Consider the following 20,849-nt stretch of genomic DNA (forward strand, 5'->3'; position numbering starts at 1 on the left):
CTGGTAACCTCAAAGCTGCACTACTGTAATGCACTGAGATGAGGGACTTCATTCAAAAATGAGGTGAAAATGGTCATTAGCACATCTGAGTGCTTTGCACTAACTGGGACTTGGCACATATCAGTGGAGGACGGGGGGTCTTGATGTCTCAGGGTTACCATGGTTCGAGTTTAACTTGTGGGTTGTTAATAACAAAAAAGTATCATGCCAACCACCAGCATAAGTATGCTAGTAAAAAGGGCCAACCGGTTTTTAACCTTTTAAATGCTGTTTTGATTTCACTATGTTATTTTACTCTTTTGTTTTCGAAGCCACCATGGTTTTGAAGGCTGGGCTATTATTGCACCAAATAATTAACTACTTACCTATAGTGTGAATGTGAGGTGCTGGCCACATACTATTTTCCACCAGTTTTCATCCCCCATAACACTTTTGCAATATCAAGCAGCAGAAAAATCTGTTGGTTTATTGAAGTGCCAGTAGGGACATGTTTGAATGAATAGGCCAAAACAGATGTTATACAATACAGCAGACAACAACTGTATGCCTTGCCAAGGTATCTGTTACACCACAGAAGTAGCAATAGTCCAAGGAACAGATTTCAGTCAGACAGACCATGACAGCTTGCAGACCTGTTCAAAGTGCTACCCCCAAACAAGATGAGCAAATACATGTCCAAGTCTGTAGCTCTAGCCTACTTCTTTCCCATTCACATACAAACCCTGTAAGCTCCTACCGGTTCTGCTACCCTTTGCATCAGGCCACATCTGTAGTATGGCCACACAGCAACCATGATCTCTCCACAGACCTGACTGGGAGCACTGCTCCAATTGTCCATGCTAACATAAAAACACTACTAGCCATGCAGAATTAAATCTATTTTCCATTTAATAAACTTAGCATAGCTTTAGTAGTCACTTTTCTTGACAAAAAAATCTTTTGCTATTTTCTGTCAATAAATTTAAAGCAGACCCTTTCCCTATTGTGAATGCATGTGTTAATATAGGTTCTGGAAAAAGTCCTCCAAATTATCTACTCTTAAACCTGTTGCCAAGACCACTGTGGGAAGTCAGATCATCTCCTACCTCAACAGGAAACGACCCACTTCCAGCTTCTGCCCACATCTCTCTGGGCTAAACAGAAATAAGGCCTGTTTCTGGCAGCTGTATAAGGAGAGAAACGATTCTGGCAAAGATTAACCTGTCTCCATGAACAGACTTATGCAGATGCTGACACCACAAGCTCCTTAGCATCAGGCCACCCATTGCAAAAGTAGACAATTCTGCCACAGTAGGGCCCAGGTGAGATCAAGTAAGGTAGCAAGTCTATCAAACCAATAGAATGGCATGATAATTAGTCATCGTTTTCTTCTTCTTTTCAACAACTGTCTGATGCTAAATGCATTTGGTGATATAAAGATGAAGCCATAAGCTAGACAGGAAGAATTCTACAAGTTGGAAAAGAGCCACAACTCCTCTTGCCCCTTATTTGCGGAAACTACAAAACAATCCTCTCTTCCTGTATGTCATGCGCACAAGTCTTTGTATTTCTGTCCTAAGCCTTAGCCTTTCTCTTGTTCTTAATAGCATCAACTTCATTTTAGCTTGCAATAGTTCCTCCCATGTTCCTGCCCTTGAACCTATATCCTCACCTCACTGGACCTACAGCAAAGTACTAGTGATTTTTCCCTTATGCTTGGTTTGTTATATTCTCCATCAATAAGTGTACAAAGCTATTCTTCAAAGCACCCAATGAACTTCATTTTCACAGAACTGTCTCCATCATTCTGAAGTCTACAAAAGGTTTCAGTAACAGAAATGATAAAACTATGATTCTTAAAAGATATGTTTGTTGTCAAGACAAATTTCAGGTAACTCAAAGGTATTTTACATACATAAATCAACTTCCTTTTGAATACACATACATTCAAGGTGTGTTTTTAAATGCCTCAGATTTTACAGGCTAACATTGGTAAGAGAGAACACTCTTATTATTTACAGGCTTCTATAATGCCTAGATACTAGTCAGCCAGGACAAACTGTAAAGTCATATAGCTAAGAGGGCTAAAATTAAGCAAGAAAAGCTGTCACTAGCAGAAGCAAATGTGTCTTCATGTGAGTTTGCATCTTGATGAGATATAACCAGCTTAGTCATTTAGTTTCTTTTCCATTAATGAAAAATAAATCTCTCTGTCCTGGTAGCCTTCTTTTGCAGCTGAAGAGTTAACTCTGGGCAAAACTCAACCACTCCTAGCCAATGCAAAAACATGCAGTCAGTTAGCAACTGAGGGGCTGTACAGACCAGCCATAAAGGGCAGGTTGGGAGCGGAGTCGGAGTGTAGCATCCGTATGATGCACACCCTGGCTCTGGACCCTGGGCAGCATCAATCTGCATGCTGCTCCACATGGCACGTGGTGTCACGGTGCTGCTCTGGCGCCACCAAAGGAGCGCTGTGACACTGCTGTACTACGGCTATTGCACTTTTTGCAGCTCCTTTTTGTGCCCTGCAAAGGCCAGATCGGGGCTGCGGCGTGCGGTTGCCACAGCCCCGATCTGGCTGTAAAAGGGGCAACTGGAGGCCAGCCTCTGAGCCCTTAAGAAGATTTGATGGGACTGCTTAGTCAGGAGTAAAATGCAATTGTGTAAGATGGAAATACTCCTTTTATTCACCGCATCCCATAACCTGACAAAAACTGAGCCCAAGAAAACTTCAACAACTATTTCAAGTAATAGTTGGAAGGCTGTTCCTGCCCCAGCTCAGTCGCCCTGTTCCCAAAGTAAGATCTTATCATTTGGCAAGACTAGGAAGAAAAGGGGACAAGAATAAGGGGAAGTAAAAGCACTAAAGAATCCCTAAATCAGCCTCAGGCCAAAGGAAAGATCAAGGTTTCCTATTTCAGGTTTTAGGGATCTGGGAATATGGACTGCATTTCTTCCTGTAGAGTTCCAAGACTCAAGACTTATGTTTAACACCTCTTATGGACCTTAAGGCTATTAATGGAGGTGACCTTTAAAATTAAAGAGGGCTACGCTTAATTGTGAATGGATCCACAGACAGCTTATGAAGAGAAACATCAAATCCTAAAAAGGGAGGAAAGCATAGTATTTCTTCTCAAACTAGGTAAGGAAATAGATCTTTCTATGGATACAGCTAGCAAAAAGCTAAAAACCATGACAGCCATAAATAGAGACGTATGTTGAAAGGCAGGATCATTATCTTGATCTTCCTCCACTTCCCAGAGGAACCAGCTGGAAGAGACAGACTTTTTCTCTGGTTCAGCAAATGAGTTCTAAGTTCTCTGACTCAATATTTCCAGCTCTTTGAACAGTAGCATGTTGGTCTGCATATGTTTGCAAACCATAATTGATGCCCTAAGGGGATGGTAACATTTCCTAGAATAAAAATTGACTTAGGTCTCTTCACATATAAATCCAACAGTGTGATAGCTGCTTCTGATCTTGCACTTCCACTTTGCAGAACTAAATGTCCATACAACTACACAGCAAGCACATATACCATACACTAAAGCATTGCACCACACTGAAGTTGCCCTGAATGCACTTGCAATGTGCCTCCAGTAGTAGGTATTTTAAGAATCTAAGAGCAGCCCTTTTAGAGAGCTGCCTTATCCAGAATCCTGCTTCTCATAGCAGCCAGACAGATGCTTCCAGGAAGCCTACAAACAGTGCTTGAAGACAACAGCTCGCCAATGTTCCACAGCAGTTATTTAGTGGCACATTATCTCTGAGCTGGGAAATTTCATACAGCTATCATGAATAGTAGATATTATTATTACATGATCTTCAAAAAGAGGTCCTTCTGCTCAACCTCCTGGAACTATAAAGTGCAGACACCATTTAAAAATAATTATAATGTCTCAATGATAGATGAAATAAGGAACAGTCATTTCTTCTTTGACACTGAGCTACTGCTAGCAAACTCTTTGTGGTCAGAGGGAAATTACAAGGATACCCAAAAGAGGCTAGGAAAGAGGAACTCAAAACTCCTCCTTCCTTAACATTACCCATAGTCATCAGTGGACAGAAGATAATGTACCCAAAATGTGGGTACTACTAGGTTTGTGCTAATGACAGGTGCAAGCTGCATAGCAGAAACGGTGACCAATGAATAATGTTCTCAATCAGCCCTTAAAACTGAGCTAGGGCTGCTGTCATATAGAGCTTTTGCCTCTGACCAAAGAGCCTGAAAGCTGGCTTCCTGTCCTAATAGTGTGTGCAAAAAAAGCAGCAGTCTCTGTGTTCCCACAGTGATCAGGAAGGACCCAATTCAAATAGGTTTGTAAAGGAGGGTAGTAACATACTTCTTCTTGTAGCGATGGGTGGCACTGAGTACCATAACACCATCCTGTGGGAAGAAACAAACATTAATGCAATTTCACAAGATAAGTTTCTGTTTGCAAAAGACAATTGAGGAAGAAGAATGTTCCAAGTAGACATTATGAGGAAGGAAAGAGATTAAAGAAACGAATCCTCCTTCCTTCTCTCCATCCTAATTTTTTTTCAAAAATAACTTAGTAAGATACTGATAGAAGCTGCTGGCACAGTGCAAAATTAATGCAGTTTGACACCACTTTAACTGTCATGGCTCCATCCAATGGAAACCTGACACCTGTAATTTGTTGTAGCACCAGAGCTCTCTTGACAAAGAAGGTTGAATATCTCACAAAACTACAAATGCCAGAATTTCATAGCATTAAGGCATAGCAAGTAAAACGTGTCAAAACTATATTAATTCTGCAGTGTGGATGCAGCCAGAATTTAAATTTAAACAGAATTGCTCTTGCCCTTCTGGAGAAAGAAAATGAAACAGAGAAAAACAGCCATGCTACTGCTAAGGCGTCCATGCTACAAAGATGAACAGCCCACAAGAGAAAAGGTATGAAGTTTGCCACAGCCACCAGGAATATCTTTTTCCCACTGAACCTGCTACCTCTTCTGAGCCCCTCACTACTATATGAGATTCTGAAACAATGCTAACTTTTGTTGGAGTAGGGAGAAAAAAGCCTAAGGACAAGTTGGTGGACCAGTTAGCAGGGAAAGAAGACTGATTGGGGATCAGTTAGCCTGAAGTTTTAAAGAAGAATAACATGGAGTAGTCCCTCTTCTTCCTGCAAGACAACAGAGGCTACTGGTCCTTACCTTAATAGAGAGTGCATACAGATGGTTCAGCATCACATGATTTGGCTCAGGCAGGAGGGCTGGGTCACACTATAAGAAACATAATAATAATAATAATAATAATAATAATAATATGTTTTATTTATATACCGCTATTCCAAAGATCATAGCGGTGAACAGCAAGTAAGCTAATTAGCAAGTAAGCTAATTTGCCCCCATCAGTCTGGGTACTCGTTTTAGCGACCTCGGAAGGATGCAAGCCTGAGTCGAGCTTGGGCCCTTTTGCTGGTTTTGAACTCGCAACCTTGTGGTTTCGAGTGAATGGCTGCAGTACAGGCATTTAACTACTGCGCCACCAAGATAAGAAATATCTATCCAACTATTTCCATTTTTCTCACTGGATGCTGCACATCTCATATTTAAGTCACAAGGGGAAGGTGACTGCCCTAAAAAAGCAGGCAATCTGCCTGGCCCAAGATACTCTGAGGTGTGCGGGACTCCTTCTTTGAAGAATATCTGCTGTTCCCAACAATGAAACACTTTGGAACACATTATACTCACAGAATATCCAAACTGATACTCACTGAAATGTTAGTATCTTTGTTAAGGATGACCTGGAGGAGATGGGGAGGAAGAATTGGTGGGGATTTGAAACGTTCCTCAGGCCTGTATACGTACATTTCTTGGCCATATGTTCCAGGAGGAGAGCCAGAAAGGTCTATTAAAAATTGAGAAAATATGTTATATACATATGGATGTATGGGACAAAAATGAGGATCAAAAGCATAAAATTTACTTTCAGTAATAATGTAAATCAAAGTATGTATAAAATTATGTATAGATGGTATCTTAACTACAAAAAAATTATCAAATGTATCTACAAATGTTTCAAATCAATGTTGAGTTGTTAAGATAAGGAGGGCTCCTTTTCCCATATATCGTGTACTTGTAAGAAAGCACAAATTTATTGGTCTATAATCTAAATGTTAATTCAAAAAAATTTAAAGATAGATTTTTAATCTCATCAGAAATGTTTTACTGGACATTCTAGATAGAAAACTGGACAGTAAACACAGACAACTTCACCAATATATGATAACAGCAGCAAGACACTTTGCTTAAACTTGGAAACAATTTGAAGCACTGACAATGGAAGAACGGATTGTTAAAGTTGCTGAGTTAGTCCAAGTTACTGATATGAGTTTTAAGATTTTCCGAAAGATTTTTTTGAAGATTTTTTAAAAGACTGGGAAATATTTATGGCCTGTGTAATATGAAATCTAATTAAGCAATAATTTGTGGCTAATGCTACTAGTAATTTTAGTAGTAGGACTATCCAGTTATATCTGAAATGTTAGAATAATATATTTTGGTTTTCCTTTTTGCATTTCCCTCCTTCATTACAGTGGATTAGAGGGTCAGAGCCCTTTTTTGTCTTAGCTAGCTAGTATTTAGCATTTTAGTATTTTAGTTAAAGATAACTATTTTTGTGTTTTCATATTACCGTATATACTCAATTATAAGTCGAGAAATTTATGCCCCAAAATGGACTCCAAAATCAAGGATCAACGTTACTACAGCTGATAAAGTTCATTAAAAAAGTGCCCACCTTCCTCTGTAGCCAAGTAAACAGTCCTCTCTCTGCAAGTGTGTGTGTGTGTGATCCTTCAGCCCTCCCTTGCAGCTGGAGCTAACAAGTAGCTACTGATGGAAGGGAGAAGGATGCAGAGAGAGGGAGCATGCCCAGGTTTGGACCCCGTTTTGCAAACCATGGGTCTGGAAATGATGGGGTTAAAGGCAAGCCTGGGCTCCTCCTTTTTCCCTCCAAGCCATAGGTCTGGAAATGATGGGGTTAAAGGCAAGCCTGGGCTCCTCCTTTTCCCCCCTCCAAGCCATGGGTCTGGAAATGCTGGGGTTAAAGGCAAGCCTGGGGTCCTCCTTTTTCCCCCTCCAAGCCATGGGTCTGGAAATGCTGGGGTTAAAGGCAAAGCTGGGATCCTCCTTTTTTTTTCCATGGAAGCCATGGGTCTGGAAATGCTGGGGTTAAATAATAATAATAATAATAATAATAATAATAATAATAATATTATTTATATACTGCTTTTCCAAAAAGATCAAAGCAGTTTACATAGAGTTTAAAACCAGTTACAAAAACATCATAAAATAGATAAAACCAAGAGCACTAAATACAATATACAATCTAAAAACAATCATTCAATCAATCAATAGGGTGAGGTAGAGAGTCAATGAGATCAGAGTACACGACTTCATTTTCCAGGGGGGAAGGCTTGACAGAAGAGGAAGGGTTTAAGCCTCTTTTTAAATGTTTCCAGGGGGGTGATAAGACAGAGCTCGTCGGGAAAACTATTCCAGATTTGTGGGGCCGCTACTGAGAAGGCCATCTGGGAAGTAATAACATATTTAGAAGGTGGAATTTCCAACAAGTTCTTCCCGGTTGTTCTGAGTGTGCGGGGCGGATTATATGGGGAGATGTGGTCCCTCAAGTAACTCGGGCCCAAGCCATGTAAAGGCAAGGCTGGTGTCTTTTTTTTTTTCCTGCAAGCCTTGAGTGTGGAAATGCTGATGCAAAGAGGTGTGTGTGTATGTGTATGTATGCACCCAGACTTGTTTCCCCATGCTGATACTGTGACCCTTGAAAGAGATTCAGAGAGAGAGATGTAGAGCGGGAAGTGGTGCTTTGTTTCCCTCTTTAGATCTTTTGTAACATGCCCTCGACTTATCCATGGGTCATATCAAGATCCATGATTTTGGCCTGAAAAACTGCCCTCGACTTATACATGAGGTCGACTTATACATGAGTATATACGGTATGTTTTAGTTTAGTTTTAGTTACACAAGCACATTCCCTCATTTTTTTTTGCTTTTTCATCTTCTCTTTCTCTTTAAATTTTTCTTTCTCAATGTTTATGGTTTTAGTTGTGCATTATATAGTTTGTGTTAAAAGTAATTAATATAGTGTTCTTAATTGAGATCATATAAGAAAGGATGCCATAGAACATCATCATTTTGAATTTTCACACTAGTGGCACACACACACAAAAAATCACCTCGACATGAAGTCTCTGAACTTTCCAGGGAGTCCACCTTTAAAGCATCAAATACTTCAAAATCAGATTTCTTGACATGAATCAGATTGTTAATTGTTCCCAACTGACTAGTCACCACTGGCTGAAAAATAAGACATCAAAATACATGTCATATCCACATGCCATGCCACCATCTCCTAAGATACATACAACATACTGTAAAGACACTGGCCCTTATCACATGTGAAACTGGAACTCCAATCCAGAGCCAATCCGAAGTGAAGGGGAAGCAGAGTCAATTCGAATCCAAGGCAATACACGTGATGAATTATCACACGTGAAGAACAAAATTGTGGTCATTTCTGAGTCAAAGCGGAGGGAGTGTACATGAAATTACCACACCAGTACATACCATTCGGATTCACCAATGTGAATTGGGACCCTTGTGCATGCTCAGTGGGGGTCTGAGCGCATCATGAACATTTACACTTCCGGGGTAAAGAAGGGGGCCACTTCCTGGTTCCAGTTTCACGTGAATGCTAGCCTCATGTGAATGATGATAGGGAATGTCACCTATCCGTACATGCCCTCTGCTTCATCCGAATGTATCACCGGCAAAATTATTATTATAAATAATAATAATAATAATAATAATAATAATAATAATAATTTGCAGTGAAAGAAAAATTTATTAATTATAATAACAATAATATTTCCATAATAATAATAATAATAATAATAATAAATTTCACTGTATCAGTGTAGAAGCTGCAGCTTTACTTGGAAGTAAATCCTTTGGCTCTGAAGAAGACTCATTTTGGAGGAGTGCAGAAATGATCCAGTTTCCCTTATTCTCCATGCTCCCTAAAGTACCACCTCCCTGAATCCAATCCACTCTCCTTCCCTTTGTAACAGTTGCCTTCTCTTAGGCTGCATCTGCACTTGGGAAATAATCCAGCTTGACTCCACTGTAACTGTCCTGGTTCAGTGCTATGGAATTCTGGGAACTGCAGTGTCGTGAGACATTGAGCCTTCTCTGCCAAAGAGCTCTGGTGCCTCAACAAACTAATAAATTATTATTATTATTATTATTATTATTATTATTATTATTATTATTATTTTGCAGTGCCTTGTTCTCTATTATTATTATTATTATTATTATTGAAATATTATGCAGCCTCCGTTCTTGAAGGAGTACTGGAAGCAAATGGAGCAAAATTACAGTTCAGCAACATGGGAAATATGGGACCTTGGAGGTTTGGGGGCGTGTACCAGGATGGAAGCAAAGTTGCATTCCACACCAGACCAATTCGGATTGAAATCAAAGTGAGCTTGGAAACATTTTTTGTGAATTCGCATGGTTGGACCCGCAGTGGCTTCGGACCAGGGCTGCAAAACCCTCTGTGTGATAAGGGCCACTGTCTTCATGAAGCAAGGAGATAAACAAAGGTGGTTGTTTGCTGTCTTCATAGGGTCTGCTATGTATGAGTAGTCCACAGATGAATGCTGTGCACATGCTAATTAAACCACTCCACCTGGATCCTGCTCACATTCCAGACCAGGCTAGTCCTTCTTTTTAAACACCTTCTCTACTAGAAAGCTAGGTAAAGGAAGAAGCCAGGAGCTTCCCAACCCAAAGCTTACTTATTTCAGTCATGAGCTCACAATGGGGGCTTACCTACAGTTCCCATCTACAACATGAGAATTAAATGACAGTAATAGTGATCTGAGAGGCAGCGTAGGGTAGTCATTTGACTATGACTCTGGAGACAGGGGTTCAATTTTCTGCTTGGCCACAATGGAAACCCACTGGGGGACTGTGGGTGATTCACATACTCTCAGACCCAGAAATCCCCGTGATAGGGTCACCATAAATGAGAAACAACTTGAAGGCACACAACAACCGCAAAAATAACAACAATACTGACCAGATAAGACAGTCATGAAGATTATTGAAGTAACACTGGTAAAAGCTGAATATTCAAAAAGTGATGAGTAAATGTATTTTCATAACTCAGTGGTTCAGCTCATCACCCTCAAATTTATTAATGGAAAACTAATCAGTACAAACAAATATAATATAAGCAATACAAGAGTCAAATTATAATCTCCAGAACAGAGTCAACATAAAAATACTGTATCTCTTTAAATTACAATCTACTGAACTATGTTTAATACATAGGAGTGACTGTAAAACAAAAACAAAGGAATGTGTATGGACTATGGGATGACTGGAGAAACCCAGCAAACCTAGAATAACAACTGTATGATCAAAAGACCTTAATCAAAAGACCAAGGACACAGGAATTGAAGTTTTGGCTACTTTCAAAAGTCACTGCTTGCTGCCAGTTGTAACTGTCAAGAGCTACACAAAGTATACCCACTTACAATCATTATTGAATTCTGGTTCAAAAAGACTGAATCAATGAACCAAAGGGCCTGAATAGACAGGCCAAAATAAAGATGCTTCAGGTCATTTTGGAGATATGCTGTTTCAATTATGCATGCGGCCTAAGAGTTCAGAAGCTGCACCAAAGCCATGCTCCGATTCTAAGGACTAGAGCGCAGCTTTGGTGCAGCTTTTGGTCTCTTGAGATGCGTGTGTCATTTAAATAGCATACCTCCAAAGTGACCTGAAGCAGCTTTATTTTGGCCTGTCTGTTCAGGCCCAAAATAAGATCAATCCCCCTCATTTCAGCTGTCTCACTTCCCTCATCAGAAAGTGCAGCTAAGGGGCAGAAGGTCCTTTCAGCAACTTAAGACAAAGACATCGGGAGCAAAAGAATTACCTCGGAGGGATCATGAACCCACTGGCCATCCACGAAGAACTTGTACTGATGTTCACCTTCAGGAAGGTCCAGAATAGCAACAAAGTCATTGTGGCTAAAAGGAGAGGGAACAATTCAGATTGAAACACTGCACCCTAAAGCTTCTTAAAGCCACCACCTGAATCTAAACAAGAATTGGGGCTATCTGCATAGTCTGCCTTTGATACAAACAACAAGAGGAGGAAAACAAAAGGAAAGACTGAAGACCAGTTGAAACACCTGTAACTGCAAACAGCAGGCTGTAAAGCTGCCTCAGTAAACTTCTCTCTGATTGTACTGAGAGAAAAAAGCTATAACTCATTCATTCCAACGTGCTAGCTCTGAAGACAAATGTGACAGACAAAGAAATAGAAAAAGGGCAGCATCAGAGATATTGTTTTTTCCAGTATCCACTTTGGAAAGACACAGTACATAGAGCTATTCAAATTTTAAATTAATCATACTTGCCAACTTTATAAAGAGGTCAAATGAAAAGTAAATTAAACTGTATATATTGTCATTTATTCAGAGAGTAACAACTCCCTTGAGAAAACATCTAAATCCTCAACTGATGCTATCATGTTTTTAAAAATGTCCATATGTGTGCATGGGCCCAGAAAGGCTAGGAAGGCCTATTCTAGAGTCTGGCAAACGAATCAATGAATGAGCAGATGCATGCAGATGGTGCAGGGTTTACATATCAAGCAAAGCAGACTGTTGGTCAACAGACTGAGGTAGCAATGGGGCCTAGCTGCTTCAAGCACTACCCTAAACTATCCCACTATCTCCTAACTGCTGAGTTCCCACTCAGAACTCCATGACCAGAGCTTGGAACATTATGTTTAAAAATTAATTCAATAATCTTATCTGTTAGAAACTGGAAAAATCACAAGCATAAACACTAAAACATGAAATGGTTTAATTCTGTAAGCAATAGTTTTTAAGTCACTGATTAAATGTTGGACCAGGCTATGGAATTTACAGAGTGGTTGTCACTGTTGACCTTAAGGAAGCACATTTTGTTACATTGAAAAGTTTTTCCTTTATCCTTTTAAAGTCTTGCTCCTTCAACCTTTATCTCCCCCACACTCCACAGGCATGACAAAACCTGTAACAGGACTGTAGTCTGGGAATGGAGTCCAGCATATCCAGGAGCTATCAGGTTAGGCAAGGCTATCCCAGAGCACTGGTTCTTATCTTACAACCTCTTCAGTTTAGTTCAGGGGTAGGCAACCCTTTTGAGCCGGGGGCCAGGTTGCTGTCCCTCAGACAACTGGGGGGCCGAAGCCAAAAAATAAATAATTAAATATTTTTTTAAAAAATTAAATATATAAATAAATCAGGACAAATGTAGGACAAAATTTTCAAATGGAAGACACTTTTTTTAAAAAAAATGGAGGACACATGAAAAAATTTGCTGATTTTAAAAAAAATGTTAATATAAATGCATGTTTCTGAGGCTTCTATAGACAATTGCCCCCCAACGGCCCCAGCGGCAATCGGCGGCAGGACCGGGCTGGGGCCGGTCTCAAGGCCTCGTGGGGCCGCATCCGGCCCGCGGGCCGCAGGTTGCCTACCCCTGGTTTAGTTGGTCACTTACCTGCATCTATTTTCTTTCTACTTTCTACCTCGCCAACACATACACTTCATTAATTCTGCAAACACCTTCTTTTTAAAAAACACTAATTTATTTCTATTAGAGGGTCCTGACCCACTGCAAAATTAAGCAATAAACAAACTGCCACAAAGACTGCACTGTGGGTCAAGAGTGGAGAAAAATATAATTTATTTTAATTAGAGGACACTGACCCACTGCAAAGTTATGCAATAAATTGATAGCCACAAAGATTGCTTTGTAGGTCAAGAGTGGAGAATTCTTCATACGACATTTTTGAAAGTCTGGGAATACGCAGAATATTTTTTTCTGCACAAATGAATTAGTATATCTATTCTGCTTCCTCAGTCCCAACCAAAAAATGTGGCTCACAAAGATCAGTGGCAAAGTATAGATTCTGCATGCAGGATGGAGCCAGGGATCTCAAACACAATCTGTGGCATTCAGTTTTAATGAGCAAATATTTAACAAGCCTACTCTTTTTTGCATGCATTGTTTGTTAGCAGAATAATTAAATGGTAGGTGGATAAAAAGCAGAATGGGAAAGGTAAACAGGGAGAGAGAGAAGGAGAAGTGAAAAGAAAACGTAATGAGGAATGGGTTTTAAATTATCCAAAAGCCAAGTAGTGTTGTAATAATACAATAAAGAATTGGAAATGGTGTTCACTGCAGTTCAACCCAAATAATATGTCATGCACTAATATATAATAGAAATCACTCCACAATATAATCAAGAGAGGGTAGGGGATTTACTAAAGAGAGCATTCCCATCCTCCAGAAAGATTCTAAACACTCTTCTTTCATACAGCTCTGGGGGAGGAACCTGACTTTTGGCCTAAGAGGCCTTTATGAAAGGTTCCAAAATATTATATAATAATTTTATATCATAGAATATAACACAGAAACCAGTCCAGAACATAATTGTACAGGTCCATGGAAGGGGCATTCCGAAGGCACTCTGGTTGCTTGAAGGTCTTGGTCTCCTGCCAAGCAAACAAACCACTTGCCAACACCATTCCATTCCATGTTTTTTTTCTTCTTTCCCTTGCCTTTCTTTCTTATCAGTAAAGTCTGTATTTAAGTGAGGTATAGAATGAAAATAAATTGGCTTATTTTAGTACAAATGCTCTGTAGAAGATGGGAGAAAAAAACTCTTTCCAAACATATAAGCATGGAGTTCCAGCCAAGTTAAAATCACACATCACTACTTTTTACCTTTTAATTAAAGGGATCTTGGCACTCCAGTTGTTGAAGGAACCTGAGATGAAGACTTCCTTGCCTCCATCAGTCCAGCGAATAACAGTGGGACGAGCCTGTTGGGTTGGCTTGATTGAGTCATCCAGGTCATGGTGCCATGACACAAAATCCTTTTCCCCAGGAAGCTGCAGTAGGAAGAAAAGAATTGCATTTTCTCCTAGATTTCCAGTATACAAGGCTGACACAAAAAAGAAAACCCACTGATTTCCTAGATGGCAAAGATCACATAATCAGGCTCATGAGCAAGTATTCAGGTTTCGTGGTTTGTTTTTTTAGCCTGTCACAAAAAGCAGAATTTTTCTCCCCCAAACCAAATCATACTTAGGCTTCAAGGCCATGAGGATACAATGTCCAAACATTTGCCTTCTTCTCTTCTTCAGCAAGTTTATAGTAGCTTATTTCTTACAGGTGAGGTTGACACACAAGAGTTAAGTACTAGTTTGTTGAATTCTGGTTTCTTGTTGTATCCAACTACTCTGCAAATTAACCATGGTATGATAACCACGTACAAACCTTCTTGGCTTACAAACTCTGACTTATTCTAACCATAGCTTATTGCTATACCTGAATCAATAATTGTGTCTTGTCACTGACTTGTTTCCTCAGTTGCCTCCTCTAAAACATGAGCTAACAATACAGGCAGGAGAAAGGCTAGAAATTAAGAAAACAAACTTTGAGTTGAATCATCTGATTATCCATACCTGATTAAAGCAACAAATTATGGCTAAAACAATCACGGATTAGTATGCCATACAAAAGCAGCTGCAATGTTAAAAATTAGTGTTCTTCTTTTCCTTGTTTGTACAAATAGACTTAAAAAATGGCCATATAATTACTCTACTTCAGTGTTACTGGTCCTTCTAGTAGAAGTCCAGAGCTTTGTTAGGTATTGTAGATGCAATGGTGTCCACAATAGATTGGCAGGGACACAGGGAATAACTTGTGCGCCTGCATGCTAGTCCTCCAATAACAGTCATAGTCAAAAACTTTATTTAAATTAACTGACAATTATACTCATGCTACCAGAAAAAATGATGGGTAGTGTTGTTTTATACTGATACCTAGGAAAACTTAGAAGGCATAAACAAGCAGAGCATCTTTCGAAGTGTCAAACATGCCTGTACCTTGGAATCATGTGTGCTGAAAACATTGGGATCATCAGTGCTTCCAACCATGATCTTGTGTGAATGATCCTTGGCATGCTGGCTGCTGTTAGCACCCTCAGAACGATGAGATTTGGAGCTGTGGCGTTCCCCAGACACTCTCTCACTGGTGGTGTTCCCCATGGTAGCACTGCAGAAAGACTATAAAAAAGATGACTAAGCACAAAAGTATCTCGTCTGTAACTTGGAATGTCATTTCCAAGCGAGCCAGTAAGGAATACTGCTTTTTCTTTAAGATGAGTGATCTCCAAACTTGGATCTCCAGATATTTGTTATTGTTGTATGTCTTCAAGCTTTTTCTGTTATGGCGACCCTGAGACAATAAGGTCATGGTGTTTTCTTGGCAAAACAGGTTTGATTTTGAGGCTGACAGTGTAGTGTGTGACTTGCCCAAGTTCACCCAGTGGTTTCGCATGGCTGAGTTGGGGGTTCAGACCCTAGACTCTGGCACTCAAACTACTACACCACACTGGTTCCCCAAACATTACTGGAATTCAATTCTCAGAAGCCCCATCAGCATGGATAATGGTCAGGATTCTGGGAAATGCAAAATCTAGTTGCAAAAATCAAACAAGAGGTTTCAACAGAGCCCTGGTGGAGCAGTGGTTAAATGCCTGTACTGCAGCCATTCACTCAAAACCACAAGGTTGCGAGTTCAAGACCAAAAAAAGGGCCCAAGCTCGACTCAGGCTTGCATCCTTCCGAGGTCGCTAAAATGAGTACCCAGACTGTTGGGGGCAAATGAGCTTACTTGCTAATTAGCTTACTTGCTGTTCACTGCTATGATCTTTGGAATAGCGGTATATAAATAAAACAAATTATTATTATTAACAGCTACTTCCATATTGCCTAAAATCTAGATGTTACTTCCACTTCTAAATATACCGGAAGTTGCATATAACTCATCAAGATGTGGTGAAACTGTGCTTCTAATGTTATTCAGGATACTAACATAATTATTTTTAAGGTCACTGAAACGAAAACTTCTCTCTGTCACCCTGTAAGATTCCAGAGAGCTTTGACAGCCACATGGAGGAGGAAACATATGCCACAGAAGCTCAGAGCAAAGGCAGCAGCTGTTCAGGAGCTTAGGATATCACTGCTCAAGAGGACAGAAACCAAGAAAAATCGTACTTCCAAGAAAACTCCAGGGACTGGGTGAAATTCCCTAAGCAGACCTTTGCAAAATGCATGACCATAAAGTTGGATGGAAACTACATCATACAAGCAGGAACTCAAAATGATAATTAACCATCTAGCTTCAAGCAATGCCAGATCATTAGATTTTCATTTATACTTATTTGTGCCCTGACATTCCGTATAAGACTGCTCTGATTGGTGCCTATCAAAAGGTACTATGTAATTATCCTGATTGTTCCTTAACTCATGGCAGGGGGAGCCATGTTTACATGTGAGAAATTATGTCAGCTTGAACACCTACAGTCCTGTAAACAATTCTGAATGAGGCAGGCTGACTGAAAGTAGCCTTACTTTAATCTCTAACTCTTGCAATGGATGCAAGTGGCCTGTTACAGACTGCCAAAATAAAGCTGCTTGGGGTCTCTTTGGAGGTATGCTGTTTAAATGATGCATGGGTCCTAAGAGTCCGGAGGTCGTGCCAAAGCCACACTCCATTCCTAAGCACTGGAGGGCAGCTTTGGTGCCGCTTCCGGATTCTTAGGATGCATGCATCATTTAAACAGCATACCTCCAAAGAGACCCGAAGCAGCTTTATTTTGGCAGTCTGTAACAGGCCTGTATCTCCTGTATGAACCGGCCTGGGCTTTGAGATCCTCAGGAGAGGCCCTTCTCTCTGCTCCAGCATCATCACAAGCAAGGTTGATGGGGACATGCAAAGACGAGGCCTTTTATGTGGCTGCCCCTGGACTGTGGGACTCCCTGCCCAGGGAGACCAGAAAGGCTCCCTCTTTGCTGGCCTTCCGCTGGCAGGCTAAGACCAAGGCTTTTATGTTTGTCAAGGAGTGAGTTTGGAGCGTTGTTTCATTTTAAAGTATTTTAAACCGTTTTATCTTTTTAAAATGTATGTCACTCTTTAAACAGCAATCAATTTTAATATTGTAATAATTTAATTCCTTTTTAATCAAAGGAAGTAAATAGTGCCACTGTATTCTGCTTTGGTCAGGCTCCACCTGGAATATTGTGTCCAGTTCTGGGCACCAAAATTTAAAAAGGATGTTGAGAAACTGGAGCGTGTCCAAAGGAGGACGACTAAAATGGTGAAAGGTCTGGAAACCATGCCCTATGAGGAACGACTCAGGGAGCTGGGGATGTTTAGCCTGGAGAAAAGAAGGTTAAGAGGTGATATGGTAGCCCTGTTTAAATATTTGAAGGGATGTGATATTGAGGAGGGAGCAAGCTTGTTTTCTGCTGCTCCAGAGACTAGGACCTGGAGCAATGGATGCAAGCTACAGGAAAAGAGATTCCACCTCAACATTAGGAGGAACTTCCTGACAGTAAGGGCTGTTTGACAGTGGAACAGACTCCTTCCTCGGAGTGTAGTGGAGCCTCCTTCCTTAGAGGTCTTTAAGCAGAGGCTGGATGGCCATCTGTCAATGGGGATGCTTTGATGGAGAGTTCCTGCATGGCAGAATGGGGCTGGACTGGATGGCCCTTGAGGTCTCTTCCAACTCTATGATTGTATGCCTAAGGAGAGAGATGTCATGCTTTGGCCACACCATGAGAAGGCATAACTCCCTCTATGGTTCTATGGGGCCCTGCATAGGAAGAGCCCGGCTTGGCGGCCCAAATCACTGCCCACCGAAAGCAGGGAGTCTAGCACTTGATAGACAAAGGGAACTAGAGACATGCCTCCCACCCGGGCAGGCCTTGGGTCCCCCTCCTCCCCGCAGCAGGGACACCTTTATTTGCCCTTGAGGCCGGGAGAAAGGACCCTTCCAGGCGCCTTGGAACAGAAAGACAGCCCAGGCCTCCCTCCCTCCCCACTCACCCGCAATGCCTCCGAGGGGCTCAATGGCAAATGAGGTGCGCATGCGCCCTGAGCCCCCACTCCGCCGCCTCAGGATAGCCCCCCCCCAAAAAAAAGAGAGAGAAGGGGAAGCAGGGGGGGCGCCACACAGAATGCTTCCGCTTCCGGTCCTGTTGGCACCTTCTCACCTGGGGAGGGGGGGATGAGGGGAATGTGCAGCACTAGTGGGACTACTAACCGGTTCTTATGCCCGCCTGAGCTTTGGTGGATGTGGACCCACTCCCTCAGATGCAGGGCGGAGTGATAGCTGGGACAACACTTAGAGGGCAAGGGTTCCCCAAACTGTGCCCTTTAAGGGATTTTGGACTTCAAGTCCCAGAATCCCACACCATTGGCCAACGTGGCTGAGGCTTCTGGGAGATGGAGTCCAAAATCTCTTTTGAGGCAAGGGTTCCCCAAACTGTGGCCTTTAAGGGATTTTGGACTTCAAGTCCCAGAATCCCAGACTATTGGCCAACGTGGCTGAGGCTTCTGGGAGATGGAGTCCAAAATCTCTTTTGAGGCAAGGGTTCCCCAAACTGTGCCCTTTAAGGGATTTTGGACTTCAAGTCCCAGAATCCCAGACTATTGGCCAACGTGGCTGAGGCTTCTGGGAGATGGAGTCCAAAATCTCTTTTGAGGCAAGGGTTCCCCAAACTGTGCCCTTTAAGGGATTTTGGACTTCAAGTCCCAGAATCCCAGACTATTGGCCAACGTGGCTGAGGCTTCTGGGAGATGGAGTCCAAAAGCTCTTTTGAGGCAAGGGTTCCCCAAATTGTGCCCTTTAAGGGATTTTGGACTCCAAGTCCCAGAATCCCAGACTATTGGCCAACGTGGCTGAGGCTTCTGGGAGATGGAGTCCAAAATCTCTTTTGAGGCAAGGGTTCCCCAAATTGTGCCCTTTAAGGGATTTTGGACTTCAAGTCCCAGAATCCCAGACTATTGGCCAACGTGGCTGAGGCTTCTGGGAGATGGAGTCCAAAATCTCTTTAAGGCCTCAGTTTGGGGACCACTGATTAAAGAGATTATGTCACTACCCTCTTATAGTGCTGCTATTCCACTTTAACTGCTCCGGCTGCCTCCTCCTGTTGCATTCTGGGACTTGCAGTTTAAGGAGGGGCATTTGGAATTTTGAGCCAGAGAACTCTTGAGCCTCACTGAACTACAAACCCCAGAATGCAACAGGAGGCAGCTAAAGCAGTTAAAGTGGAATAGCAGCACTATAAGAGGGTAGTGCAATAATTTCATGTATCAATCACATGCACAACAGGTGGGCCCTTGCCCCAAATCTCCAAAGGGTTCCCTAAAATGAATCCACAGGGCATCTGTATCATAATCAGTTTGGATGGGTGAAAGCAATAAATATGCTTACCCATAGTCACTTTCCCTGTTGTACTAATATACGAAGTACGGTCAGACCTCTTCAGATTCAAGCATCCACGGACAGCAAGCCTGCGTTGTCCCCAATACCGGTGTGTGCACATGGCCACACTGCCACTCGGGACAGCTCCCCTTGTGCCATGGTGGCATGTGCACACAGCCGTGCTGCCATTAAGCCCTGATGTCCCTAATGCAGCCACAGTGGCACTGGGGATAACACGCTATCCCTAATGGCAGTGCGGCCGCATGCACATGTCACCATTGAGGACAATGGAACTTGACCATCCACTGAGGACTGACTGTATGTAGTGCACCATGAAGCCATTCTCTTTTCTCATATTTCTGCTAAGGACTGGAATTTGTGAACACATAAAATAGTCCCTTACTGTATGCCCAGGAAGGTTGTTGTAGTTGTTATATTTATTTATTTATAGCCTGCCCTTCTCCCAAGACTGGAACTCATGGCAGCTTACAACATTAGAAAAAACAATACAATTACAAAACGTACAAAAATCGTACATTAAAACAGAATTAAATTACTACAATAATTAAAACAAATTACGTTAAAATATAGAATACTTTAAAGAGATAAAAAAATGTTTAATATACATTAAAACAATATAGCACCCCAGGCCATTCTTTAAAAGCTTTCTGTTTTGAAAGGCTGAAAGGTTGTGTACCTGGTTTGGGGGCATTGTCCTTTCTAATGACAAATTTGTGTCCATTTAGCTTCTTGAGTAGAGACTATCCTGTCTGTCCAATGTAGAGGGACATGGATGACATGGGATGGCTTACCTCACATTGGAGAAAGAGCAACCAAATGCACCTCTGAGTGATGTTATTGGCCCCTGTAATATTGCTCCCAGAGATGTGGGGACTGAGTGTTCGACAGCTGTCCCGTTTAGTGCTGGATCTGGGCCACGGCAACAAGTCAATAAATTAAAAAACACAGTTGATCCAGGACCTGCTTGTGGATGAGCATGTCTACCTGGCATGTATTACAAAAACGTGGCTGTGTGAAGCTAGTTGTTGGCAATATATACCTGTTCCAGCTTTGTCTGCCTGGGTTCTCTGTGCGACAGCAAGCAAGGCTGGGGGATGGGGTTGCAGGGAGGTGGCATTACAGTCATCTATCAGGATTCCACCTTCCTCATCAGGTGCCCTGTCCTACAGTCAGGGTTTGAGTGTGGGATTCTGTTGGTGTACTCCCCCCCCCTTCAAATGTCTCTCTTCCTGAACTGGTCTTGGTAGTGATGTTGAAGTCCCCTCAGCTAGTTGTGTTGGGGGACTTCAACATCCAAGGAGAGACTGCCCTATAAGGAGCAGCTCAGGTCTTAATGTCCTCCACGATAATCATGGATCTGTCTCAAGTAGTGTCCAGATGCCTGTTGCCACCCATACTACAGGACACATTCGACCTAGTTTTCTGTGCAGGAAGGTGATCTGGATATGGAG

At 41.7% G+C, this 20,849-nt stretch overlaps 1 protein-coding gene across 2 annotated transcripts; it reads right to left on the minus strand.

Moving 5' to 3' along the window:
• Nucleotides 1-445: 445 nt before the first annotated feature.
• Nucleotides 446-18,292, minus strand: LOC149316716 (5'-AMP-activated protein kinase subunit beta-2). 2 transcript variants are annotated; one of them, XM_089516101.1, is made up of 8 exons: nt 18,214-18,292; nt 14,990-15,169; nt 13,824-13,990; nt 10,976-11,069; nt 8,208-8,328; nt 5,724-5,857; nt 5,161-5,229; nt 446-4,366 (listed from the first exon to the last, which is right to left on the minus strand). In XM_089516101.1, exons 2-8 carry the CDS (start codon nt 15,149-15,151, stop codon nt 4,289-4,291), a joined length of 825 nt encoding a protein of 274 aa, XP_089372227.1. In that variant the 5' UTR covers nt 15,152-15,169; nt 18,214-18,292; the 3' UTR covers nt 446-4,288. The 2 variants fall into 2 exon arrangements, with proteins under 2 accessions (XP_089372227.1, XP_089372226.1); XM_089516100.1 differs by lacking the exon at nt 18,214-18,292 and adding an exon at nt 17,997-18,129.
• Nucleotides 18,293-20,849: the final 2,557 nt, after the last annotated feature.

Source organism: Sceloporus occidentalis, unplaced genomic scaffold, assembly GCF_023333645.1.
Source record: "Sceloporus occidentalis isolate IW3139 unplaced genomic scaffold, rSceOcc1.0.p SCAF_3, whole genome shotgun sequence".
NCBI classification, from domain to species: Eukaryota; Metazoa; Chordata; class Lepidosauria; order Squamata; family Phrynosomatidae; genus Sceloporus; species Sceloporus occidentalis.